Source organism: Penicillium expansum, assembly GCF_000769745.1.
Source record: "Penicillium expansum strain MD-8 chromosome Unknown contig45, whole genome shotgun sequence".
Classification (NCBI taxonomy): domain Eukaryota; kingdom Fungi; phylum Ascomycota; class Eurotiomycetes; order Eurotiales; family Aspergillaceae; genus Penicillium; species Penicillium expansum.
Genome location: NW_015971182.1, coordinates 59486 through 84673, shown reverse-complemented (window position 1 = coordinate 84673; position 25188 = coordinate 59486). Strand labels below are relative to the sequence as shown.

At 48.7% G+C, this 25188-nt stretch overlaps 11 protein-coding genes across 11 annotated transcripts; 6 read left to right on the top strand and 5 right to left on the bottom strand.

The window, feature by feature from the left end:
* Nucleotides 1-313: 313 nt before the first annotated feature.
* Nucleotides 314-782, top strand: PEX2_015440 (U4/U6-U5 snRNP complex subunit LSM3; the record flags this gene model as incomplete). Its single annotated transcript, XM_016738820.1, has 4 exons — nt 314-439; nt 501-593; nt 658-694; nt 748-782. The coding sequence occupies 4 exons, from the start codon at nt 314-316 to the stop codon at nt 780-782; spliced, it is 291 nt and encodes a 96-aa protein (XP_016602552.1).
* Nucleotides 783-1356: 574 nt separating this feature from the next.
* On the top strand, nt 1357-3345 carry PEX2_015430 (putative GTP binding protein (GTPBP1); the record flags this gene model as incomplete). Its single annotated transcript, XM_016738819.1, has 3 exons — nt 1357-1407; nt 1466-2984; nt 3032-3345. The coding sequence occupies 3 exons, from the start codon at nt 1357-1359 to the stop codon at nt 3343-3345; spliced, it is 1884 nt and encodes a 627-aa protein (XP_016602551.1).
* Nucleotides 3346-3989: 644 nt separating this feature from the next.
* PEX2_015420 (uncharacterized protein) lies at nt 3990-4918 on the top strand (the record flags this gene model as incomplete). Its single annotated transcript, XM_016738818.1, has 3 exons — nt 3990-4143; nt 4258-4707; nt 4773-4918. The coding sequence occupies 3 exons, from the start codon at nt 3990-3992 to the stop codon at nt 4916-4918; spliced, it is 750 nt and encodes a 249-aa protein (XP_016602550.1).
* A 372-nt stretch (nt 4919-5290) lies between these two features.
* On the bottom strand, nt 5291-8953 carry PEX2_015410 (Zinc finger, RING-type; the record flags this gene model as incomplete). Its single annotated transcript, XM_016738817.1, has 1 exon — nt 5291-8953. One exon carries the CDS (start codon nt 8951-8953, stop codon nt 5291-5293), a length of 3663 nt encoding a protein of 1220 aa, XP_016602549.1.
* A 523-nt stretch (nt 8954-9476) lies between these two features.
* PEX2_015400 (uncharacterized protein) lies at nt 9477-10571 on the top strand (the record flags this gene model as incomplete). The annotated part of the gene is made up of 1 exon (XM_016738816.1): nt 9477-10571. One exon carries the CDS (start codon nt 9477-9479, stop codon nt 10569-10571), a length of 1095 nt encoding a protein of 364 aa, XP_016602548.1.
* A 318-nt stretch (nt 10572-10889) lies between these two features.
* On the bottom strand, nt 10890-13010 carry PEX2_015390 (putative CorA family metal ion transporter; the record flags this gene model as incomplete). Its single annotated transcript, XM_016738815.1, has 5 exons — nt 10890-10983; nt 11049-11102; nt 11151-11203; nt 11251-11324; nt 11375-13010. 5 exons carry the CDS (start codon nt 13008-13010, stop codon nt 10890-10892), a joined length of 1911 nt encoding a protein of 636 aa, XP_016602547.1.
* Nucleotides 13011-13803: 793 nt separating this feature from the next.
* Nucleotides 13804-17153, bottom strand: PEX2_015380 (DNA-directed DNA polymerase gamma MIP1; the record flags this gene model as incomplete). The annotated part of the gene is made up of 2 exons (XM_016738814.1): nt 13804-17057; nt 17123-17153. The coding sequence occupies 2 exons, from the start codon at nt 17151-17153 to the stop codon at nt 13804-13806; spliced, it is 3285 nt and encodes a 1094-aa protein (XP_016602546.1).
* Nucleotides 17154-17961: 808 nt separating this feature from the next.
* Nucleotides 17962-18645, top strand: PEX2_015370 (uncharacterized protein; the record flags this gene model as incomplete). The annotated part of the gene is made up of 2 exons (XM_016738813.1): nt 17962-18367; nt 18437-18645. 2 exons carry the CDS (start codon nt 17962-17964, stop codon nt 18643-18645), a joined length of 615 nt encoding a protein of 204 aa, XP_016602545.1.
* A 265-nt stretch (nt 18646-18910) lies between these two features.
* Nucleotides 18911-20504, bottom strand: PEX2_015360 (LPPG:FO 2-phospho-L-lactate transferase CofD/UPF0052; the record flags this gene model as incomplete). The annotated part of the gene is made up of 2 exons (XM_016738812.1): nt 18911-20262; nt 20315-20504. The coding sequence occupies 2 exons, from the start codon at nt 20502-20504 to the stop codon at nt 18911-18913; spliced, it is 1542 nt and encodes a 513-aa protein (XP_016602544.1).
* A 1442-nt stretch (nt 20505-21946) lies between these two features.
* On the top strand, nt 21947-22749 carry PEX2_015350 (Major facilitator superfamily domain, general substrate transporter; the record flags this gene model as incomplete). The annotated part of the gene is made up of 2 exons (XM_016738811.1): nt 21947-22011; nt 22056-22749. 2 exons carry the CDS (start codon nt 21947-21949, stop codon nt 22747-22749), a joined length of 759 nt encoding a protein of 252 aa, XP_016602543.1.
* A 392-nt stretch (nt 22750-23141) lies between these two features.
* Nucleotides 23142-24760, bottom strand: PEX2_015340 (uncharacterized protein; the record flags this gene model as incomplete). Its single annotated transcript, XM_016738810.1, has 8 exons — nt 23142-23471; nt 23522-23778; nt 23836-23986; nt 24083-24182; nt 24279-24396; nt 24468-24473; nt 24545-24612; nt 24672-24760. The coding sequence occupies 8 exons, from the start codon at nt 24758-24760 to the stop codon at nt 23142-23144; spliced, it is 1119 nt and encodes a 372-aa protein (XP_016602542.1).
* Between the last annotated feature and the right edge of the window lie 428 nt (nt 24761-25188).

Here is a 25188-nt window from a genome sequence, read left to right as displayed (position 1 = left end):
GCACAAGTGCACAAGGAATTAGGCGAGACTGTTGAGGATTACTTGATTTTATGGTTATGATATGTGGTTAACAGCTTATACTACATATGTCTGGATATCCAATCGATTTGGTCAATTGCTCCACCATATACCTCTAGGGCTGACTAGATTTCTAAGTGGATACTTGCGAAACTTTGAAAACCCGGGGTAAATTGCTGACTCATCTCACTTTTTGCCAAGCATCACGCTAAACCACATTAGGTATCAGCCAAAGCTCGTTGATTCTGCGTGTGTGTGGACCTCCACTTAAACCCAATCCAATCACTCTTCTATCATGGCCGACACTGAAGATACTGGCGGTCCATCCGTCTCAGAGCCCCTGGATCTCGTTCGCCTCTCCCTCGATGAGACCGTCTTCGTGAAGCTGCGCGGTGACCGTGAACTCAAGGGTCGTCTTCATGTGAGCTACCCCCCATCTGGCAATCTTCAGGATAACTACTGACTATGATACGTACCTACAGGCCTACGACAGCCACTGTAACCTAGTTCTCGGCGATGTGGAGGAGACAATCTACGTGGTGGAAGAGGATGAGAACGAAGAGGAGACTTTGCGAGTATGGATCATGTGAATCTTGGAGATTTACACGGACACAGGCTAATCTAGGTTCTCGGATACAGACAATCAAGAAACAAGAAGAGATGCTTTTCGTGCGAGGTGAGTCGGAGCAATTATGGAATGTTTGGAGTGGGTTGCTGATTCTTGTCTAGGAGACTCCGTCGTCTTGATCTCCCCCCAGGCATGATGGACTCAATATGCCCTTGATAGAGAGAAAGGCGTATGGTGACGGGAACAATACTAGGAAGGACACAAGATACCACAAAATGCAGTCAACATAGATAGGTAACGATACCATGGAAATTGGTTTATGATCATCCGCACTAGTCTCCTTGGATATAGTTGGATATAGCCTTGTGAGCCCGAGGCTGTGCAATTGTTAGTCACAGTATTCCTTATGATTCGACATTCTTCCTAGTACAATTATATTGAGTCACTGGTGAAATGTGGCTGGTATAGCTCTCTCCGCTACCTGGCCCCGGGGGCAGATGGCATGGTCGATGACTCAACTAGTGACTCCGACTTATCGATAAAGCTCCCCCATGTCCCCTACCATGTACTCTCTGAACACTTCTTCAAATATTTACATCGATCTTCTTCTTATCTTTTGTTCATTGAGCAAAAGAAAACTATGATCACTCGAATACATCTTCACATCCGCCAACAATAACGGCGATCCGATCCACCGACCAATAACGTCACTACCCTAAAAAGGCGGCACAGCGAGCAGTCGACACGGTTGAACTTACCAACTCCACATAATGCCTGCAACCGGGAAACTAAGCCATGAGGAGCGAAAACGAGGTGAAGTCGTATGTTTCTCCAAGGAAGATGTGAGAAGTCCCTCATCTCACATGCTCTTCAACTTAGGCTCTCAGTGAATTCGCCGAGTATGCCGACAAACAGCAAGCACACCGCTCCGGTCAAGTCGCACCCAGCGACAGCGGATATTCCACCGCCAGCGTGTCGCGCGATCTTGAGGACCATGCAGAACTCGACATTCTCGATCAGCTAGGCCTGTCCGATGCCCCTCAAACAGCCAAGCTTAAGGACCTCCTTCTCGGCACAGGCGATGCCATCGAAGACAATCTGCAAATGCTAGCGGGGACCTTACAAACACGCATTGATGAAGGCCACGGCGAAACTATCTTCGATCTCGGGTTGGAGGATGGTGGTGAATCCATGGGCTTCGACCTCGATCAATGGAAGGCGGCGCTGCAGCGCCTGCGCGAGGCGGCCGAGACCATCCCCGCCCACTGCCGAGTATTGCTGACCTACAATGTCGGAGGCCCCGAAGAATCGCCTGTCACAAATGACCGGGTACAGGGCTCCTGGGGCAAGGTCCTCGTGCGCCACCACGCTGATAACATCGAAGAGATGGCGGAGCTCCGGATTGCCGTAGTGGGGAATGTCGATGCTGGAAAGAGCACTACGCTGGGAGTGCTGGTGAAAGGTGGTCTAGACGATGGGCGTGGTCGTGCGCGAGTAAATCTCTTCCGCCACAAGCACGAGATCGAAAGCGGGCGTACCAGCTCCGTCGGGTTGGAGATCATGGGCTTCGACAGCCGAGGTGAAATAGTTGGCAATACGCAGGGCCGGAAGCTCTCCTGGGAAGATATCGGCAAGCGCTCTGCTAAGGTCATCGCTTTCTCCGACCTGGCAGGCCACGAGCGGTATCTGCGCACCACAGTCTTTGGTATGCTGAGCAGCAGCCCCAACTACTGTTTGCTGATGGTCGCTGCTAATAACGGTCTCATTGGAATGAGTAAGGAGCATCTGGGTATTGCTTTGGCCCTCAATGTGCCTGTCATGGTTATTGTCACCAAGATTGACATTTGTCCGCCCCATATTCTGCAGGAGACCTTGTCCCAGCTGACCAAGATTCTCAAATCGCCTGGCGCGCGCAAGATTCCAATATTCGTCAAGGATATGGAGGAGACCATTAATACGGCGGCACAATTCGTCAGCCAGCGGATATGTCCTATCTTCCAAGTGTCCAATGTCACAGGAGAGAACCTTGACCTAGTACGGACCTTCCTAAATATTCTGCCCCACCGCGGACAATACGATGCCGCGGGAGCCTTCGAATTCCTGATTAACGACACCTTCTCTGTTCCTCATGTGGGTACAGTTGTCGCAGGTGTGGTCAAGTCCGGTGTCATTCATGCCGGAGACTCGGTCATGGTGGGACCAGACTCACTCGGCCAATTCACCACCACCGTCATCAAGTCCATTGAGCGCAAGCGTATCCAGGTGAATGCTTGCTTTGCCGGCCAATCTGGATCTTTCGCCCTGAAGCGCGTCCGCCGGAAGGAAGTGCGCAAGGGTATGGTAGTGTTGAAAAAGATGGAGGAAGCTCCAAAGGTGTATCGGGAATTCGTCGCGGAGGGTAAGTCGCCTATTCAGGCTTTATTGACCACATGCTGATCAAAATAGTTCTCATTCTTTCTCATGCAACTACCATCAAGCCTAAATACCAGGCTATGCTTCATGTCGGGGCAGTCAGTCAGACATGTTCCGTCATAGATATTGATCGCCCTTTCATTCGTACTGGAGATCGAGCGCTAGTCGCGTTCAGGTTCGTACAGCGTCCTGAATTCTTGGCCCCCGGGGACCGTGTCCTCTTCCGTGAGGGCAAGACGAAAGGACTGGGAATTGTTAAGAGCATCGGTTATGACCCAACGCAACCTTTGAACCCAAATGCAAAGGAGGGAGCTTCCACTCCTACACCCACGACACCTCATGATTAGACCCTTTTTTTTTTTTCTTTTCAACGTTCTACGGGGTTTCTTTGTTCTTTCTTTGTTCCTTGAAATTTCATCTTTTTTTTTTCTAGCTAGGCGTTACACATCAACCTCGGAAGTCTTTTTTACCCGGATTGTGTTTATGTTTGCCCTGTTAATATAAATTTCAATTGACTACAAGCTGATTACATTAGTTCTATTATTATCTTGCATCTACCCATGTACAAAGTAGGTATCTGTTGCTATTGCGACTTGCTGTAGTATGAGGTCACATGACAGATATAGCATGACGTCACTCTATGACATAGGCCCAGACGATCGCCGCTCTGTCGATAATCCAATTTATATTACTGCATTCTCATTCGCAAGCCATTAAGCAATCAGTGGAATCAAATTGAATTTTACGAAAGGCCGGGGATGATCCATGATCTATTTGCAAGCCACCGTGGCCCAAAACCACTGACGTATTGAACAAGGCCTCACTCTGTGGGTTCTTAAAGCTTGACCTGCCCAGAGCTTCCAAGAATTCAATCCACTTGCCACTTATATTTCGAGTATACAAAACAACACATTATCTCGCATTACTATTATCCTCTTATCAAAACTCCACCTTATATATCCATTCATCTGAACTATACAACGATACAGCCATGGAGACCGTCAACAAATACGTCAACGCTGCTTCGACTGTCATTTGGGGTGAGAACAGCTCCCCTCAGGCCCAACAGCACGGCGAAGAGCCCCTCTCCGGTGTCCAAGGCCAAGGAAGTGCCACAGATCCCTATGATGGCGGCAACCGCGATGGTAAGTACAATATAAGTATATGTTTATACAAGCCCAATTTCATAGACCACCATAATACTATCAACGAGTTTCAAATCACATATGACCAGTATATCTAACGCCTCACCCCCACAGAGCAACCCGGCGCAATCAAATCAGACGTCAATACCGCACCCCAGCACCCCATCCTAAGCAACAAGCCCCAAAGAACCGAGGTTACTAGCATCACCACCCCACACGCCCCTCTTTCTATCAGCGCCTGCACCAGCGTTACCCCCGCTCTGCCAATCACCGGCGACTCTACAGAAGCCAGCGAAAGCAAAGAAAACAAGCCCATCTCCAGCGGTTCTACAGAAACCAGCGGAAGCAATGACGACAACAGCTCCAGCTCCAACAAAGAACAGCGTAGCACCTCGCAGGCCGAAGGTGGCGAGAGCAGCGAAGCTGCCGGCACAGCAGGTTCTCACGATGTGAGCAAAGAAGCCCTCAAGGGCCCGCAGGGTCCCGCGCCGAGACCCGCCGAGGACTTCGAGAAGGAGTATAGGGGGAAGAAGTCTTCAGGTAACGATGATGATGTTGAGCAGAGTATGTTTCCCTTTTCCTATGCCTGTATATATTGGTTTAGATTGATGCTGACTCTTTTTTAATAGGTTCTGCGAGTGAATCTAGCGAGAAGACGAACGACTCGCCTTTGAGCAATAATTCTGAGTCTTCTTCTCGTGGTAGTGGGAAGCAGGGTGCCATGTCGAAGGTGAAGGAGAGCGTTAAGAAGCATCTTCATCACTCGAGCAAATAAAAGGCAGTATCTTTGTTTAGCTCGGATCTAGGAGCGATTGTATTTGTGACGAAGCCTCCGATGTATTGACTTGGGGATTGATTTATTTTTGAAATTTTGAGAGTTATTAAGGTCTATATCTTGCGAACTTGTTTACTTGACATGCCTCATTTCTCATTTGATGTGTATTAATATCCAATTGAACATTGAATTGTTTTGTCCAGACTCTTCCCTGTGACCATTGCCGGGAAAGTCGAACAACGTAATTGAGACCTCTAGGGCCATAATTTGGAAATAAATGGTATCTTGTATTTTGCCATATCTACAGGCCAGAGCAGGGTATCCCAAGTGTAAGCAGAAGCAAGCAAAAACCAACTTGAAGCTATCTAACAATTACTCGAACAACATTTTGAGCTCTTCAAGCCTGTCCTTCCCCTTATCAGCATCACCATCATCACCACCAATCTTCAACCCAAGCGAGCCGGCAATATTCATTTTACGCTCTTGCACGCGCAGCATGCGGCCTTCTATGGAATCCTTGACCACGAATCGTGTCACATTGACATCACGTGTCTGGCCCATTCGATGGACACGGTCGATGGCTTGCGCTTCAATTGCGAAACTCCACCATGGATCCATCACAAAGACATTGCTTGCGGTTGTTAGGTTGAGGCCTACACCACCGGCACGTAAGGAGATAAGTAGGACGGTAGGGGCTGGTGTTGCAGGTGAGGGTGAGCTAGCCTTTGTAGGCCCACTTGTCCCCGGGGTATCGTCTTCCATATCGACAATGTCATCGTCAGTAAAGCTCTCTGCTTTTGTAAACTCGGCTAGAACTGCGGCACGGGCTTTCTGGGGCATTGAGCCATCGAGGCGGAGATGGGAGATTCCAACTCGGGAGAGTTGTGGGCCGATAAGGTCTAGGAAGGAGGTGAATTGAGAGAAGACAACAGATTTGGTATTTGGAGGGATGCGTCCGAGGTGATTGATAAGGGCGTGGATCTTGGCTGAAGTGTGGGCTGAGGGTGAGAGGGGGTATATGCGACGGAGGGAGATCCGTGGGGCAGGTTGAGAACTAGTGGGTAGTGTGCTGCTCACAGTGTCGTCTCCAAAAGAATTTGAATTTGAGGACGGATGCCGTACTACCTCGAAGGTATTCTTTGCATCCACTGGAGCACGGCAGTTGAAGCACCGTGCCTCGACACCCTTGTTCATTTGGTGTTGCAAGAAGTCTTCGAGGCATTTCTTACATGCACTGTGCCAGCAAGCTGTTACTGCAGGATCGACCATAGGCTCTTCACAACAGATAGGGCACTCGCCGCTGGACTCGGTTTGGATCTGCCGAAGAGCATGGGTGGTGAACTTAACCATCGTCCCAGATGTATCTTGAGAGCTGGCATTCTCGTTTTCCGTCGTGAATTGGTTGATCAATTCTTGAAGATCCATATCATCTTTAAACTCATTGGTTGCATCAGCTGCTACCGCCGCACTCTCTTCTTCCGCAACGACGGCTTTGTTGCGTGTCATTATAGGGTGGCAGCAAGTCTGACGAAGACGGAGAATTTGAGCAAAGATGGTGCTGTAAGACTGCAACAGTGTGCCAGCCACAACATTGTCATTGTAAGTTCGTTTCGCTCGGGTGAAGATGTAGTCGTAAATTTCTCGTTCTTGCTTCGGTAACTCCACTTCCTCAATAGTGACTGTCTTTTTGGGCAAGGGGACCAAGGGTTGGCCCTCGGGGGTTTTCATTGATTTGGTCCGCCGAAGAACAAGTGGTTCCAGTACACTTTGCACGACATTAAGAGCCCGCACATATTCTTTAGATTCAAATGGCACAGTGATAAACGTCTTCCAGAAGGAGAAATTGCTCCATGGCTCCACTTTTAGGAAACGCACCAGACTGAAGAGGTCTTCAAGACGATTGACAATGGGTGTGCCAGTTAGTGCCCACCGATGGGCGGCTTTTAACTCATAGCATGATTTGGCGGACTTAGAACGGCGGTTCTTGATCACATGGGCCTCATCAAGGATTACTCGGAAGAATTCCACAGAGAATAGACCTCCATTTGCATTGGGCCCTAGAGCAGACTGGAGAGCGAGCTGGCGGAATTCCGACAACACCACACCATAACTAGTGACAATCACCTGTGGAGCTGTTGCGTATTTGGATTCGCAGCATAATTCTCTCAAGTTGACAGCCTTGTCCGACCCATAATAAACAAGAACTCTTAATGTCCCGGCTTTGAGTGCCTCACTTTCCCATTGAGAGATTAAAGATGTCGGTGCAACAACCAGAGTAGTATACGGCGCAGGCACCACCCCGGAAGAGTTCGGCACCCTAGCGAGGTCATTTACTGAGCTGAGACCATTCGAAATCTGTGGATCAGGCTCAATTTTGTGTGAATGAACCAGACTGAGCATCTCGATGGTTTTACCCAGACCCATTTCATCGGCCAGAATACCGCCTCGGCAGTGTTGCTCTTGAGCAGGAAAGTCCACACTGAGGTCCCCCGAATACGGGTTGACATAAAAATGGTCGATGTTCTTAACTTGTGGCAAGTCTTTATCGTCAACATCCTTTATGGGCCAAGTGTATTCCTCCCACAATGGATGCATTGACTTTTCCCGAGTTTGCTTTGAGTCTTTCTCTTTTGACAACATCCAATGAAGGGCTTGTTGTTGGTACTTGCGTAGATCAAGGGTGAAGCTAGGTGCTGGATGAGCCGCTGGCATGTTGAAATCAAACGATTGGGCCTTCTGATACAGCGTGTCGAGCTGATCCTCTTCTAATTCTTCGCTGTCGTCTTCGCCTGATGAGTCGTTCGAATCCTTGTTTGGCTTGGGTTTGTTTTCCTTCTTCGTGCTGTCATATTGCTCTGCAATTTCAGCGGCACGCAGAATCCCCTCTCTTTTGTGCTTTTCCGTAGTCGGGTTGGTCGAGGTAGGATGAAGACTAATCTCGTGAAACAATTTGACTAGACCGACTTGACGTAGTCGCAGATTCTTCTCCTCGGTGCTCTCCTTCTCTTCAAAAAGTCCAGTAGACCTGTTGTCATCGGCGTTCAAGGCAGCGAGCGCTCCACTTTGGAAGGCTTCCTTTCGCAAGTAGACTCGGAGTTGTAAGTATATGGTATCGTTGACTCGCACCCTGTCAGGTACAAATACACAGACTCCTTCAAACCGACAGATCTTCTGATCAATCAGCGTAGAAACCCATTCAGCGGTCTCATGTGGCAGCCTTCCGATTTCTTGCCCCGAGGTGTTCGTGAATCGAGTCAGAACATCACTTTTGTGATTGACAAATGCTTTGCCTCCTCGGCCGCGTTTCATCGTTGGCTGCGAGCGTGCGCGCTCAATGTTGATGGGGTCTCCATGCTTGAGAACTCCCAAGCCACTTCTTGTTGCCCATCCTCCGACACCAAATGCGCCAACATACCTTGCTGGTGGCTGATTCCGCAACACCGATTCATTTTCAACTGGCGTTTCGGGGGTAGGCTGTACCCGAAGAGCAGGGTTCCGACTTCTGGCTGCAATGCTGCTATTTATCCGCACAGGTTTCTTCCATGATCCATCAAAGTATATGTTAACAGCTCGCTCGAGATTATTGGAAGCAGCTGATTGAATGGTTTTGATTGAATCGGCAGGTAGTTGCTCTCCCACTATACTGGTGAAAAGGTCGACATCGAAGCCATCCGCAGGTGTGCTTGTTATGGTAGTATTGATAGTCACTTCCTCCTCGATTTGTTGATCTACTCCATTCTGGTGTAGAGGGGGAGTAGGCGCATCGTCCGCAATGGGCAACCCTAGGATTTCTGTTGTTTGAACTTGGGTATCCTGCTGATATCTTTCATTCTCTAAGCTAGGAGAGCTTTTTGGGATGTGGTCGAGTGGCGGAATCTCGAGTGCGGCGCCATGGTTTGTCCGATACTCTTCGTGTTCCGGGCAATGAGGCAGGGACGCGTCTGTATCTCGGAGTTTGGTGGGTAAAGGTGAGGATGGATTATCAGTGAAGAAACGCTGCCTCTTTGCTGGGCGTTGCTCTACATCCTCACTCATATTGGCTGAACCATCGAGTTTCGTGATGAAGATGAAAAAAAGTTGAGTTCGGGGAGACGCGCCGAGAAACGCGAAGTCAGGCGGATCGACGTCAGTCTTGGAGGGAAAATGTTCGAAATGGATTTTGATATCTGCACTTCTCTCAAGACATTTGAATTCTCATTCTTAGAATATCTTTTTTTTACTCCTAGTTATAGTAACGTAATTTACTAAAATACTACAGATTTTCTCAAGATTTCCCAAGTCTACTTGTAGGTGCCTGGGGCATCGCTGACAAAGATTGGCCGGCCAATGCCTTTGCCCCGATTACATCGAATCTTTTCCCCGGAGCTTGTTGACTTCACATTGAACATGTCTTTTCTCGGGACAGCTCGGCCATGTCAGGCAAGTAGGGCCTACAGGCTCTACCTACGAAGTTTTCAATCACAAAAACGACAGTTCAGCCGGACACAATCTATTGCCGCACCCATTACCGCGGAAGAAGTCCAAGGCGCTCACAAATACTGTGTCGCTCTTCTCTCGTATGAAACACCGTCCCTGTAGCCCTTCAAACCAATTGAAGCTCCAGCGATGGAAACAAGTCCGAAAGCTAATAGATCACTCTTCTCGCAGAAAATATGACCGCCCCTCCTACACACTGAGCACCTTCATCCCACGACATGCGCAATCATTCTACATTGCGCTGCGCGCATTAAACGTCTCCCTCTCCATGATCCCTGACACAACCTCCTCCCCCACAATCGGACTGATGCGACTCCAATTCTGGCGCGACTCAGTAACAAAGATCCTTGCCGGCACTCCACCAAAAGAACCCATCGCTATCTTGCTCGCATCTGCCATTTCCGAACTCCACGAGCGCACGCAGGGCCGCGCGCGGATAAGCAAGGGCTGGCTAACCCGTATAATTAACTCGCGGGAGCAAACCCTAACAAACGACCCATACCCAAATATCGCGGCGCTCGAATCCTACTCCGAGAATACATACTCGACGCTCATGTACCTTACTCTCTCGGCATTGCCTATGGCTTCGATAACTGCAGACCATGTTGCGTCTCATATCGGAAAGGCAGTGGGAATCGCGGCCGTGTTGCGCGGACTGCCATTTGTTGCGTTCCCTACGCCGCCTGCTCAAGCACCTCCTGGCGGGGCTGCGGGTTCTGCGATAGGAGGGGGTGCGAAGCAGGGAGCTGTGATGTTGCCTCTAGATATTATGGCACAGGCTGGTGTTAAGGAAGAGGACGTCCTCCGGTATGGAGCCCAAGCTGAGGGTCTCCGGGATGCAGTTTTTACTGTTGCGACGCGGGCAAGTGATCATTTGATTACCGCGCAGCAAATGTTGAGCAACCTCCGCGCTGGAGAGGATGTCGGTCATGACTTTGAGCATGAGGGGGAAGAGGGTCATGAATATGATGTTTCCCCTGGCGCTCGGAGCGGCGAGTCGCCTCTTGATGAGGTCAACCGGGCATTTGGCGTTTTCCTGCCAGCGGTTGGCACACGCCTGTGGTTGGATCGCCTTGAGAAGCAAGACTTCGATGTCTTCAGCCCGGAGTTGCTTCGGTCAGACTGGAGACTTCCGTGGAAGGCCTACTCAGCGTATCGGCGGAAATCTCTGGAGTGATGGCATGTAAGCCGTGTATAATATGTGTCTAATATACTTTTGGGTTAAGACCGTCGGTGAATTCTCTGTACATTAGGAATATAAAAGCAACTATGCGAAGTTGAACAATGAGATATGCCTACACTGATCACCGGAATCATGTTATCAACAAATGATATTGAAATAGTATTCAAGTGAAGGGTATTAATACAAGACCTGACTAGGTCTGCGAGCAGCAAAATGTATACAAAAAATGAAAAAGACCAAGCCACAAAACATATATACGCAGCAACGTCTTGGTACAGCAATATGAATAGTAAACTGTAGGATGTTTAGGATCTATTTCTTCTTCCTCTCTCGTCTCTGCTTCCTCGAGCTAACAATCAAACGTCGCTGAGCAAGCATAACAGCGTAACGCTGAATTTTGTCGCGCCTAAAGATGAAGGTTAGCATTGTGTTTCTGTTTGTTAAAGGGAACATCAGGTAAGTTAAACTTACATCAGGAAGAAAATCGTAGCGCAGACGAACGGTACTGCAATCTTCCAGAAAAGTCTACTCAAGTCAGCAACAGGTCTATAATAAAAAGGTCGAAAGACATACCCTTCACTGTTTTCGATTGCTCCGAAATGCGTGAAGTTCATTCCAAAATAACCCTAAAACTGTCAGAAATATTTTCTTAGAGGATTGGGGTCATACATACTGTCAAGAATGTCATGGGAAGATAAAGACAAGTCACAAGAGTAAGCTGCTTCATACTTTCGTTTTGATAGGCACCTGCACAGCATATTAGCTTAACTTCTTCATGGGTTGCCAAAAGAACGTACCAATAGTATTGAAAATGAGATCAATCATGTTATCAGCATTACGCCGCATCTGATCGTACCCTTCGACAATAGTAATGCAATGATCTAGGGCGTCGCCCAAATATGTATGGCACATAGAGCTGATCGTAACACTGGTGCCTCCAATACTCTTCAGATTTGGCGTTACAGTCCCTCCCTGTGGGTGGGATTCAACGGGTTCCGCAGTGCCTGGGCTAAGGGGATTCCGCAGGACACCAAAGCCTGGTATGCCAACAGGCTCAGACCGGTGATCGCGGAGAGCATTAATCACAGCCACCATAGGCTGCATGGAGTTCCGCAGAACAGCAATCTCAGATGTCAAGATATATAATGACTTTGACTGTTCAATGTCTGGATCAGTCAGGACCCCTAGCTCGAGGTCTCCGATGGCGTCTTGATAAGCCATTGTGACTGGAATCGCAAGATCAATCACGGCATCGAGAATAGCCTGCAAAAGCATACTGGCATCGCATGACTGTCGAAGAATAGTCTCCGGTGAAGTGAGACGCCTGACGATGGGGGCCTCGATGTCATCTGCGCTCGTTTCGAAAAAGGACGTCACCGTATTATCAGCGTGTAGGAAGATCGAAACTTGTTCCAATGTGACGCATAGTCCTTTGGCAGCAAGTGCAGCATGTCGTTCCATGAACTCGATTCGATCCTCATTGGGGCCGCCGCGATATCGCTGAAGACTCCTGGCAGTCGTTTCTGTGGCGGTACCAACATTTCCAAAATGGGAGTTCTGTTTTGAAGCTTCTCCAAGACCAGGACGAACGCTCGATCCGTACGTAGCTTTGTTTTTGCGCTCCTGTCTTCCGGAGGGTTTGAACCGGAAAATGTCCTTCAATGCCGCCATGATAACATTCCACTTCGTGGGTCGCTTCAACGAGATAGAGCTCTTTTCACTGACCACGGAGCTTTTCCGGTCTCTTGACCTCCATCGACTAACCGAAGCTTCCTCCTCGTCTTCCGAATCAGAGGAGTCCTCTTCTTGGATCTTCATTAGCTTTTGCAATGTCAGTACGACGAAGGCATGGTCCGAGTACCAATCCGCTTTCGTGCGGTTAGTGTTATGGACAACATCCTCAATTGCAAGTCGATGCAATCTCTTATGGTTTCCAAGGATCTTAATCACATCCCAGCTCAACCCATTGACATTGATCCACCGGCATTGCACCCATGGCTCTCTCTCCCGCTCCAAAAATTGCTCGAGTGTGTCATTGTCCAGCTCATACTGTCGCATTTCATGTTGTGAGAAATCTACCACGGTAATCTGGCAGCGTCGGTGCAGATCCGCGGGTATGTTGGACGCCCATTCTGACGTGTACGGCGGTAGCGGCTTGGTTGGGTCAATGCCAGGTTCGGTTCCTGGCTGCCAATTGGGATCTTGTGCGAATCCTTCGGGGTGGTATGAGCGGGCAGTATTGCGTCTAGCTCGGCGTTTGGTCGTCTCGGTGGAGTTCACTCGTGCTGCTGTGGTGAAAGCGGGAGACGAAGTTTCCTCTCGCTCTCTTCCTGTTGGAGAGACTTGGGAGCTGATCGACGGGCGAGCGGCCTCAACATCGACATCGATTCGTGGGGTACCCTGTTGCGCATAATCAAGCGAGTGTACGCTCATCTTCACGGTTCATATAGATGCGCACATCCAATCGCGTTGGTGGGATGGCGAGTTTTCATCGGCTCCGAACTTTAATGCGTTGCGCCTCGATGATCTGAATCCCGGGCCAGGGGGATATTTTAGTCAATGACTGGCTAAAATATACCCAGTATATTTGAATAATCAATGCACCTCTCATCGAGACACCACAACCTCAGGGGAGAACATTTCGAACTTGCGTGGGGTGATAATGACGTCGAAGGGGCGTTTTTCTGCCGCGTCTGCAGAGATAATCAACACGAAACCCGTCTCAAAGGGAAAGGCTTTATTCGAACATGGACATGGACATGGACATGAACATGAAAATGAAAATGGAGAAATGAAAAAATCAAAACAGAGAATAAATAGTTGGGAAAAAGCAGGGAAAAAACGAGACACAGGGGCTCTCTGGGTGCACAGGGGGTGCGGGTGGAGTAGCTAGCTACCTTATCTCATTTAAGGGAGACGGGAACAGCCCCAGCGAAGTACGTACTCTATTTCGTACGTAGCCTATACATTTAGCCTACATATTTAGGGCTCTTGAAAACATTAATGTTGATTCGTACAAGTACATATAGGTACACGGTTTCCACTCCATCACATCACTATGCATCGTACACTAACGCCGTCCCAATGCTGGCTTCCAATCACTCCAGATATAACAACATCCACAATAGCTAAACAAGATGGGAAAGTAGAGCAATAATTACAGTAAAAATAGGCTGATGAAGAGGATACAGAGAGAATGAGAGAAAGAAAAACGGGGGGAACAGCATTATGCTCGGGCTGTTGCCCGTGGTTTCCAGGAAGGACGGTGGAATCCCATTTGAGGCTGCTTGTTCCCATGAGAACTAGGCCTAGGGGGGCTGTGGAAATCGGGGTAGAGGCCTGACTCCATGTCCATCAGGACTGCCCTCTGGGGCTTAGCTGAGGTCCAATTGGTAGATTTGCCTTTCGGCTTGGTAGAAGGGGTGCGAGGGCTGGGAGCGCTAGCGCTAGTGGCCGCCCGTGTCTTCTCCTTGATGATATCGCGAAGCTCTTTGTCATCCTTGGTGATCTGGGCTTTGATGAAATCAATGTCGTTGGAAGCTTGGAAAGCGGACATGACCGACTCCCGTGGGGTGTATGGGTATTTTTCGAGGTTTGGAGGTGACTGCGGTGTGATGGAAGGATCCAAGAATGCTTCCTGGTCCTTTTCGAGGAGCTGATTGATATCCAGCGTTTCGCCATGCGGAATTTTGTGGGGATGCGAAGGAGTCACACAGTCCATGTCGACTTCTTTGCGAAGCACATGGTCAATGTCAACGGCTGAAAAGTAGGCACAGGATTGCGGAAGATCATCAATGCCTACTTGCTGCGAAAATAAGGCGCGAGTCCAAACGTTTGCAACCTGCAAAGCCATTGCAGCGCGGTACCTATCCTCATCTTTGACAAGGTATCGAATTTCATCGTGGACAGTGATGGCCAAGCGGGCTTGTATGTTGTATAGTCGGATGAGATAGTCCATGCTAACGATCAAGAGGTGAAGATAATCGACGCCGGACGACTGAATAGCCCAATTGATTCGGGATGTCATGAAGCTGCCTTTGTTGATGAAACGTCGCATGAGCGCCTCAGTGATCCCAGCACCTAAAGCAGGGGTTCTAGGTCGTTCCTGATCCGCGAACTCTTCGAGTTTATTGAACACAAACGATTCAGTACCACCTCGCCAGAACGGCGTCTCACTCAAGAGGCGGCGTGAAGTGCGCGTTCCCTTGGTCTCTTTGTATAGGTTCTTAGCAGTCTCCTGTGTCTGCTTTTCAGTCAAAGACGGGTTGAACTGGCGGAGTAAAGTAGCAGCGAACTTGACGCCTGCCCCGTAGATTCGGCCGTAATTGAAGACCTTGGCATCATTACGCGAGATTCCTAGAATCGACGCACTTCGTGAGTGAAGATCCGTCCCCTCAGCTTTGGAGCCTTCTAAGCACATGAAGCCGATTGCATTTCCTCCATGAATTTGGAATGGGGCGTCTCCGACAAGACTTGCAATCCATAATTCCTGGGAGTCAACATCGGCTCCAACAAACGAGTAGCCTGGCGGTGCTTTAATCATAGCCTTTAGCTCTGACCCGACACGGTTCGCCTTCGCGTTACTTGCAGTCAGCCAAGTATTTTCCACGGCACGTCTAGTGATGGTTCCCATGGGGATAACTTGAGGTAGAATAAATCCGACACGATTTTCGCTTGCTTCACTTTTGCCTCCGCTCTTTTGCACCTGATCTTCATAGACCACGATTTGACCCTTGATTCGATCTCGGGCGCTGATCCAGTAGGAGCATGATGCATTCATGTCCAGCGCTTGTTTAGCAAGTTCATACTGAGAAGACAGGATTCCACGCTCGAAATACTGCATGTATCCTTTGCCAAGCGGATTGGTACACCTAGCCTGTGGGCCGTCTTTGTGGGGAATTTTGAAGTATACGGCTTTTCTATCGTCCCGCAACTCGGTGTTCTTTTCCTCGGCCATATCGCACATGACGACTGGCTGGTTCTCATACTGTTTAACTTGATCACGAGGAACGCGGAAAGTCCATCCGTGCAGGTCCGACCAAACAAGGGGGTAGCTGTCCCATGATAATTTTAGTAGAATCGGTGCAATGCGAGTTCGCACCGTTAGGTTGATCTCTGCTGCGTTGGAGGCGAAAAGATCCTTGTACCACTTGGGCATTCCTGGTTTCTTTTGCCTGGCTGCTGGCCGAGGGGGATCGCCCTTCTTCTTTCCTTTCGCCATTTTGATCTCTTGGCCGGACCAGTCCAGCTGTTGTAGCCAAGGATCATTTGTGTAGATTTCAGGTTGGTCTTTATACTTCAATGCCTCGTCGCATAGTGCTAGCAATTTACTTTGGACATCATCAAGTCGCTTATGATATGTTTCCTCGGCGCTGGCAAGATACTCCTCCCAGGACTGGTTGACTGGCAAAATGACAGAGGACAGGTGCCGAAGAGCGCCAAAACTGACAGGATGAGGGCAGGTCTCGAGAAAGTTGGGGAAAACTTTTCGGTAGACACGGTGGGTGATGGCAACATCGGCGGCACAATAGTCGAGAAGTTCCTCCAGTCTTCCCAGGATAGAGTCACGATCAAGTTCACCGAAGAAATCTCTCTGCGCCTTATCGATAGTGACATCACAATGGAACTTGGCCACGTCACGCAGGGAGTTCACCGAGCTTCGCCCAACCCAAAGCTCTTCCTCTTCTTCCCTCAACATGTTGTTCTCGAGAAGTGCAGCAAGCTCGACGGAATCGTGTTCATTCGCGATTTTATCTCTCATGTCCTGATTCTTTTTGTGTCGCATCCAAGTTGGTCTCTGCTGTGAACACATGCCGTTGACCGCCACATGAAGGGACATTGTGTCAAGAAAGAAGTTTTGAGACTGCTGCATGTTGTATTCCTCGAGGACTCGGGCTCGATCGTAACCAATATTATGACCAACCACAATTCGCGGTTGAGTAGGGTCTCCCAAGGGTACCAGCTGTACTATATTTTGTGACTCGCCGAGGAGCCACGGTGATATCCATGCATACCATGCTGTCGGGCTTACCGCGCAAGCCATGACTGCAAATGAATTATTTTTGTACATGACCTCTGTGTCGAATGTTAACATTGATTCATTGGGTGCATCGACAGGCTCAGAAGTGCCATCAATATGGTATTTCGTCCATCCACTGCGTTTGACCCATTTCCGTGGTTTGGCCGGACAGTTGAGAGCCGCATATGATTTAGCCCATGTCAGGTAGGGCTCAGAGGAATCCATTCCAAGTTTGTAGAAATGCTCGTCCAATGTTTGCCCCTTGAGAGCAGGAAGATCGAATGCGACAGGGCCGGTGCCATTTTGAGATTTGCCCAGGAGCTCATGTCTAGCCAAATGATCCTTCGAAAGTGCGACTAGTTCTGGGTCCGGGATGCGACCTTTATTTGGGAAGACTTGAGCATGAACATGGTCGCTGAGTTGTTGGACTCCGATGTCATTGAATCTAGATGAGGAAGGAACTGCGTGAGATCAGTAATTGCGATTTGGTTGTTTTCTTATCGAAAAGCGCAAAAAGATAGGGTACCCACCAGAAAGAGATCGTGTTGTGGTAACATTGTCGGCGGAAGTAGAGGAAAGTCTTGTATGATTTCTGTGTAATTGATACCGTGATGGCAGCTCAACCAAAAGCGGCGAATTCGGTCGCAAGAAAGACCTCAGGGCACCCCTGGAACAAGGAGCGCAGGAGGACTTCCAAGATAACATCATAAAAATAAAAGTCTGGCAATGTCAGGTCATGTTAGAAGTATGGCCACAGCCGTAAGGCTGCACTGGTAGCCCGAAGAAAATCCTAGAAAAAGAAGTATTCAAGTTGGATGTAGGTAATTTCCATATCATCGCCTATCGCGATATCCGGGCGTCATGCAGGACGGAATATTATTTTCCCTTGAGTTACCGACCGCCTTCTATTTGCAGACAATGCGCATTATGTTAAGAAATTCTGTCGTTAAGGACGGGTCTTGATCACGTGGGGTTACAATCATCCAAGGAACACCCCTCCATTAACCCACAGACCGCCTTCTAATTATAGACGGGCAATACTTATCGCATCACTTATCGCCACATGACCTGTTTGATAAGATCCATGTATCCGGCATTGTCGCCATCACCTGCTTTGATCGCTGAAGAGGCCCCCAATTTTGCCGACGATTCTTTTGCTCAAACCTATAATAGCTGCCTTGTGTCTCAACGAATTTTTTTCAACATCCTGAGGCTGTTCGTCGGCCACCAATTCTAGATCGTCTCACGTTCTCCCCCACACGGCAGCACAGAGCCGCAGACGAGTTCCCTTTCCAATCGCAGACTATTTTCCTCGTTTAACCCCACGAACCTCTTAGAAAGAGTCGCAATTCCCAGTCGGTCACAATGAGCCGAAATAGAACCGATGTTGTCGACCTGACAACCAGATCTTCCCGGCAAAATCCTATCTCTTTATCCTCCTCCCCGCCTAACGCCTCAACCCACGCATCTTCTTCCCGCCATGAACAAGTGGCTCCTACTCGTGGTGTCAAGCGTCGCCGTAATTGGAGCGATGAGCACAGCGATTCCGTCACATCCTCTTCAACTCTCTCCGAAGACGAGCCCATCGAAACGATCGATATGACCGACGACTCAAGCGCGGCCGCACTCGCTCGAACAGTGGCCAAACAGAGGGAGGACGCCATCAAAGCGCAGGCGTCAGAGGAGAGGGATTCAAATCTCTCCGCTATACTCGCTTACAAATGCCCCATTTGCATGGAGACGCCTGTGGACGCAACGAGCACCTCATGCGGTATGTTCTTGATTCTATACTATATAGGCTTTCGTTATCCCAGGGCTTCTACTGACTCCTCATGTTTAGGACATCTCTTTTGTCACAAGTGCATTATCGACTGCTTGAAGATGAGCGAACAAACACGCGGCGGTGACTCTTCGAAACAACATAAGGGTACCTGCCCGGTGTGTCGCACACCGATCTCGCGGAAGGAAGTGCCTGGGAAGTCTAAGAATCTCATTCCGCTGTTATTTTTCACAAAAAAGCGAGGTGATATTTCCGCATCTGGTGCATAGAGCATTTACACGGGTTCTTCCCTTGGCTCTTCAAATCTTTATTTTTCTCTTGACTCTTGCGGCATTGCGAATCGGAGCATGGGAATGGATGGTATTTGGTTGGGATTTTGCATAAGCGATTTGTGTCTGTGTTTAACGACCCTAAATTAACGAATGGTGTTTCATTTTCTATTAATTTGCACGATGTGTAGACGTAGTTGTATCTGGATATAGCTTATAGTACAATCTTCCAAGGTTTCCTTCTAAACGGATACTGTTGCATATCCTATCGGTCCCTTCTTGCAGGATCGAGTGTATTCCGTCGACCCAGCGCATTTCCCAGTCCACCTCGAACCATTGCATCCCCCTTCTTCCCCAACACTACCTCAATGGCCTGCACAAGGGCATTAGGATCATATTGCATTCCCACAACCGTCTCCTTATCACCATCCTTGGACATGATTTTTCGTCCGTAAAGACGAAGCGTTTCAATGCCCATGTGCGTGAGCCGCTCACGGTCCACATGCGGTGTTCCCGGACCATCCAGATGCAAGATATGAGTAACATAGTTGGTGTACGGAAGGGCTCTATAATTTCGAACATTGTCTTGCCCTGAAGTCTTCGTGGGGGTTTGACTCTGATGTTGAGCATGAATAATCGGGCCCCGTCCACGGCTTTCTTCTCCAGCGCTTACAATTGCTTCCACAAAATCAGACGCAGAAAATGGTGCGGACGGAGGCCCTGTTTCCCGATCCAATGATCCATTCAAAATGAGGATTTTGTGTCGGGCTGGGCTGGAGACGATGCTTTTGCCTACGCCTCGGAGGACGATAGCAGGGATGATTGATGTGTAGAGAGAGCCGATACTATAGATAATGGCCTGGGAATCGTTTATTGCTTCCAGCACTCGCGGATTGGCAGGTGGCCGGATCTCCTGGCCATAGGGGTTGATGTACCAAATGCGAGTGATTCTGGAACTCAAATCTTCGTTCTCAGTCTTACTGAACTTGATATTCTTGTTGCGGAGAGTTGCCAACGAGCCGGGAAGATGATCTTCTTCGTATGTGGTCGGGTCCGACATTTCGGAATCTGTGTAGTCAACATCATCTCCATCGGCAAGCAGCAAACTCGGTCTCCTAGAGCGAGAGTTGTGCTCAAGGGCCGTCGCCTCGCTTGGGTGCGAGATACTGTTCTGGCCAACAATGACAGTTCCGTCCGCAAGCGATGCAGAGATATGGTGGGAGAAATTGGAGTTGATTGCTGGAATTACGCGCACCAGATCTGACGGGACGCCACAGATGCTCCCAAGGAGATAGATGGCACTTTCGAAGCTTCCACTGAACAGCCGGGCGGCAGTCAAAAAAAGATTTCCCACGCTTGCGGCGGTGAAGTCAAAGGTTGATGATGGCGGTCGGGCTCGCTTCAAAATCTCCAGGTTTAATACATTGAAGAATGAGCGTATCAACTCTTTCTTTGCGGGGGTGATGGCTGTCCATAGCTCAGATGTGCCGTCAACAATGGACTGCCATTCATTGGTTGCGATGCCTGCTTCCGCAGGCAACCGATGGTTAAACAATGCCTTGACTGCTGACCTCTCAGGATTTGCTGGCGAGTCCGGAATCAAGCGTACCAATCGACCTGTCCGACAAGTTAACAAGCGAGTTAGGGAGATCCAAGGTGCTGGGCTTACTCCGAACATCACCAATCCCAGGGCCGCCGAATATTCGAATCAACTCGGAAGAGGATCCTCCGTTATCACTGATTGGAATGATGTAGCTAAGTGGGCAATTCTTGCTTTCACGGACGGCGTTGAATACATCGACGAGATTGTTCGCCGCGCTCCCTCCTGATATGACCACAATCCCTCTGTTGGTTGCCATGGCCAAATATTTGTTCTGCTGCTTTCAGCACTTGAAAAGCTTCAAAAACACGCGAAGCCACTGGAAAATAGCAAAGGTTGTCTGAATGTTTGGAAAAATGAAATTTAAGAAATTGGGGGCATGTCTGGGCCCGAACGCGCAACAATGACACATTTCCATAAACGGCCACGCAAAAACGGCCACCTCCGCGAATGACTACACATGTACAGAGTAGAGTTTTTATAATTAAAAATGACTTATACAGGGAACTACTAGATTCAAATTGAACTACAAAACAAACAGTCTCTGCTATTAGCTATTTATAGAGTCAGTTAACTACGTGGTTCTATGTAGCCGTTGATTTTCGGTATAGTTGTAAATAGCCCTACTTACCATGATCTTGATGGAATGTTTTGATTTGGGCTTTGCTACAACACAAACAATGTTGTGGAATGTTCGTGGCATCGAACAAGATCATGCCGATAACCACCCAGTTCTTCAACCCTAATCCCAAGTACTAGGTAGCCCAGCCGACCAAGGGTTTTCCATGTAGACTAATAACTCGGTAGATTTAACGATATAAGCTCACTAATTCCAGACCAGATGCGAGTAATGATGGTCGAGAAAGGTCACCTTTGTCAATATCACTTACCACAACTAATCAACTATGGCTGAGATGTCTATATCTGTCGAGCACAGCAAAGCTCAGGATTTGCACTCTGAAGAAACTTCCAGGTGTATCATTGTCGATGCAGACGCTGAGAGAAAGCTCGTCCGGAAGATCGATCTCTATTTGATGCCTTCAGTCTTTATTCTTTACCTTTTCTCATACATGGTACCTCAACCTAGCAATTTCCAACTAGTAATATCCAGCTGAGAGTACTATGCAGGACAGATCGAACATTGGCCTTGCAAAAATCGCCGGAATAGAAGAGGATCTGCACCTCACATCACAGCAATACTATACAGCCGTGATAGTATGGGTGATTGGGTATACTATATCTGCAGTGCCATCCAAGTACCACGAGAGCTTTGTCTCTTCCACCTGAAAAAATGCTAAGTTTGGTTTAGCATGATTCTCGCTCGGACTCGCCCATCGGTTTTCATTCCAATAATCACGTTTGCATGGGGATCTGTGGCAGCCTTGATAGGAGCTGTCCGTAACCATGGCCAACTCATAGCCCTGAGATTCCTTCTTGGGGTCTTCGAAGCCGGTTTTAGTGTGAGTGACTTGAGTAAAATTCCAGAAATTCATTTTAACGTTGATGAAGCCAGCTGTGATCTTCTTAATTTCTACATGGTATCGAAAGAACGAGCAGTAAGTTTGCCTATACAACAATAGCATGGCCTTGGAATATCACTTACTCGAAGTAGATCAAAACGGTTCATCAGCTTCCTGACCGCAGGTATACTCTCCGGAGCCTTTGGGGACATAATCTCAGGAGCCATCACATCGACATTAGATGGCGCACATGGTATTCGTGGCTGGAGATGGCTCTTTATTGTCGAAGGAGTCGCAACTGCAGGTGTAAGCTTGATCGTGCACTAGACTCTACTCGACTACCCGCACAGCAGTCGGGGGCTATCCCCTGAAGAACGAAAGTTAGCCCAACAAAGACTCATCGAAGACAGAATCGCCGATCAAGGCGACCCAAAAACCCAAAACACCTCTATCTTTATACTCTTGCTCCAAGCACTCTCAAATTGGCGAGCGTGGGTTCTGATCCCGGGGTACAGTACCATTGTGGGAGCCGGGGCTATCTCATACTTCTATCCAACATTGGTCAACGACATGGGATACACATCTACCACCTCGCAGTATATGACAGCTCCACTCTATATTGCTTCTCTGGCTGCAGCTATCCCCATTTGCTGGTTCGCTGACTGCAAACCCCATACTAGAGGACAGCTATTGGTGGGCAACATGACATTCGGGATGGTGTTTTTCGCTCTTATGGCGGGTATTCGAAACTACACTGCGCGATATGTGTTTTTATGCTTCATTAACATGACTCTCTGGACGGGAAATGCGCTGGCTCTTTCATTTGCTACTACGGCTCTGGCTTCGGTTACTCGTGACGTTCGTGCGATTATGCTTGCGTGGATCTCTAGCGTTACTGCTTTGGCGCAGTTGTATGGGACTGCCCTGTTTCCGGCTGAAGACTCACCTGCGTATGTCGTCGGGTTTTCTGTCTTTGCTAGTACGTTTGCTGTCGGGGCTGTTTGTTTTGGCCTGGCGGATATTTTGTTCAAGCGTTATCCATGAAAGAGGAATAGGATACGCTGTATCATTGTTGATTCGTTGAGGAAGATGTCTACCCGAAACATTGAATTGGAACCATTGCACGGAGTACTGCGCAATGGAAATACTAGGAATGAATGTCTAGTTGATACAATATATCAATCTCGTACAGCCGTTTATTATATATCCTATCCCCAATGAAAACAGCTAGATATCGTCTATGTCCCCTAACTTTACATGCATGTTATGTCCTGTCCAGACAAGACAAGACATGATCTTTATCAAAATTTAACATAAGCATCGGGTTTACTTACCCGAGCTTGGATTCGTGAAACAATAGGCCACCGCGGAATGTGCTCCGCGTGTTCCAAATTTCCGTCGATTGCTTCAGTTCGCCAATGTACGCGTGTTCGTGCTTAGTGGGTCACCTGCGCAGCAGCGGGGGCGGAGCTACCGGTGTAGAGAACGAGCAGAATGAGAGCGCAAGGCACACCAATGAGGATAGCCTTAGTGCGAGCAGGGTTGCTGCGGTTGTACTCACCAACCTGGAGGCGCACATCGGTAGCAAGGCTCTGGCACTTCTCAGCACCGAGCTTGTAGTACACCAGACCAGCCAGGGCGATGGAGTAACCGAAGAACTGCTGGGCAGTGACGGGGTCGCGGAAAATGAACATGGAGGCACCGACAAGGAGGATATCCTTGAGGATACCAGCCATGGTCAGGACAACAGCAGAAGTCTTGCCAATCTATTGGTGTGTTAGTGACAAGCTGCTTACTATGAGATAAAATGACTTACCAGCAAAACAACGGAAGCGTTAAGAAGGAAAGCAACCAGTGCGTTGGCAATGAGAGTTCCGACACCAAGACCGTAGATATCACCCATGGTAAGACGGGGAGCCTCAGCGAAGAGGGTGACGACACCGTTGGTGATAGCGCAAGCCGGGGCGTAGTAGTAAAGAGAGACCAAGGGGTCCATCTTGAACTCGGCGGAGCTGAGCAAACGCTGGACCATGACAAGACGGAGAGCCTCGAAGACGATACCGGCAATCTGGACTGTATGGTTGTTAGGACTCGAATGTCAAATATAGCAGAAGATAACATATAACATACTGAGGAAGCCGAGCATGTCGAACTTGATCTCGCCGAACGAGGCAATAACAACACCGACAACAATGAGAGCCACATTGCCGAGGGTCTTCAAGTTGGTAGGAGCGATTCCGAAAGCCCAGGTAGCCACAAGGGTCGCGACAGCGTTGGTGGCCTAAATAAAACCATGGTATTAGCATCAAGTCAAGTCTAGCATTCGCGAGAGCGGACGGAGATCGCATTTAAGGTTGAACTCCTAGTTCAAACGCACCTTAAGCATCTGGATGAAGGAAACACTCAGGTAGAGGTATGCCAGGTTACCGCAGATCAGACTCAAACTGAACATGACACCAATGGGCACAATGGCGCGTCTGTATTACACAAATCCCACCAGTCAGCGATCGAGTATTCGGGTCGGATTTCAGCCGTGCTAGCTGTTCCACATTGCATTATCGGGGTTTGCTCACGTATAGGTGGCCGGGTTCATAGGGACCTTGTGGCGGGAGTCAAGCACGGTGGTGAACCGGGCAAGAATCTGGGTCATCGCCGTGGCGAACACCATGTGCCAGGTGGTCAAGAAGAGCGCTGGTATCTCATGTCAGTAATTGAATTCTCCGGACGCGGTTTAATCGCGACTTGGCGGCGAAGGGACTCACGGAAGTCTAGAATCAATAAAGGTTAGTGGCAAAGTCACCAAGCGAATAATAGGGGATCAGAGAGAAGGGGTCCATACTGAACTTGGCGCTCGCAAGAACCCATTTGTTGAACAGAATGACACTGGAACTCAGAGCAATCCACAGGCTAAAAAGTCGAGTCTTAGTTTAATTCTGGGCAACCAGACCACGTAAATTGTTACGTACGCAATGTAGAAACCGGGGTGGAGGCCGTCGTCCTTGGGGGCAGGAGAGCCACCCTCGAGCTTACGCTCATCTGTGCGATCGTTTGCCATGGTTGAAAATCAAAAAAACAGTATAAAGGAATGACTGTGGTGAGTAGGGAAAAAGTGGTTGGAAAGGGAGATAAGGGGAAAGACACGATTTATGAGCGGATCGGCAGTTTACACCCTTATGGAGACGCTATGGGCACTTCCAATCACAGGCCCGTTTCAACGGGGGTGTCGCCCCAGAACACGTAAGTCCCCAAGTCCCCAGGTACCCTGAACTCAAGTTTCAGCCTGTTAGAGGGAATCTCGACTTCTTTTTTCTGTTTTATCCCTGTCGATCACAGCACAGCCCCAAGTCTTGGTTTTTTTTAATGCTTCTAGCGTATCACGTCTTTAGGAGATTAGCAATTAAAGTCGAACTGCCAAGAATTCAGGGAAATATTTTAGCGTTAAAGACAAGGATAATCTAAACCAATCACAATAAAGTATGCAAA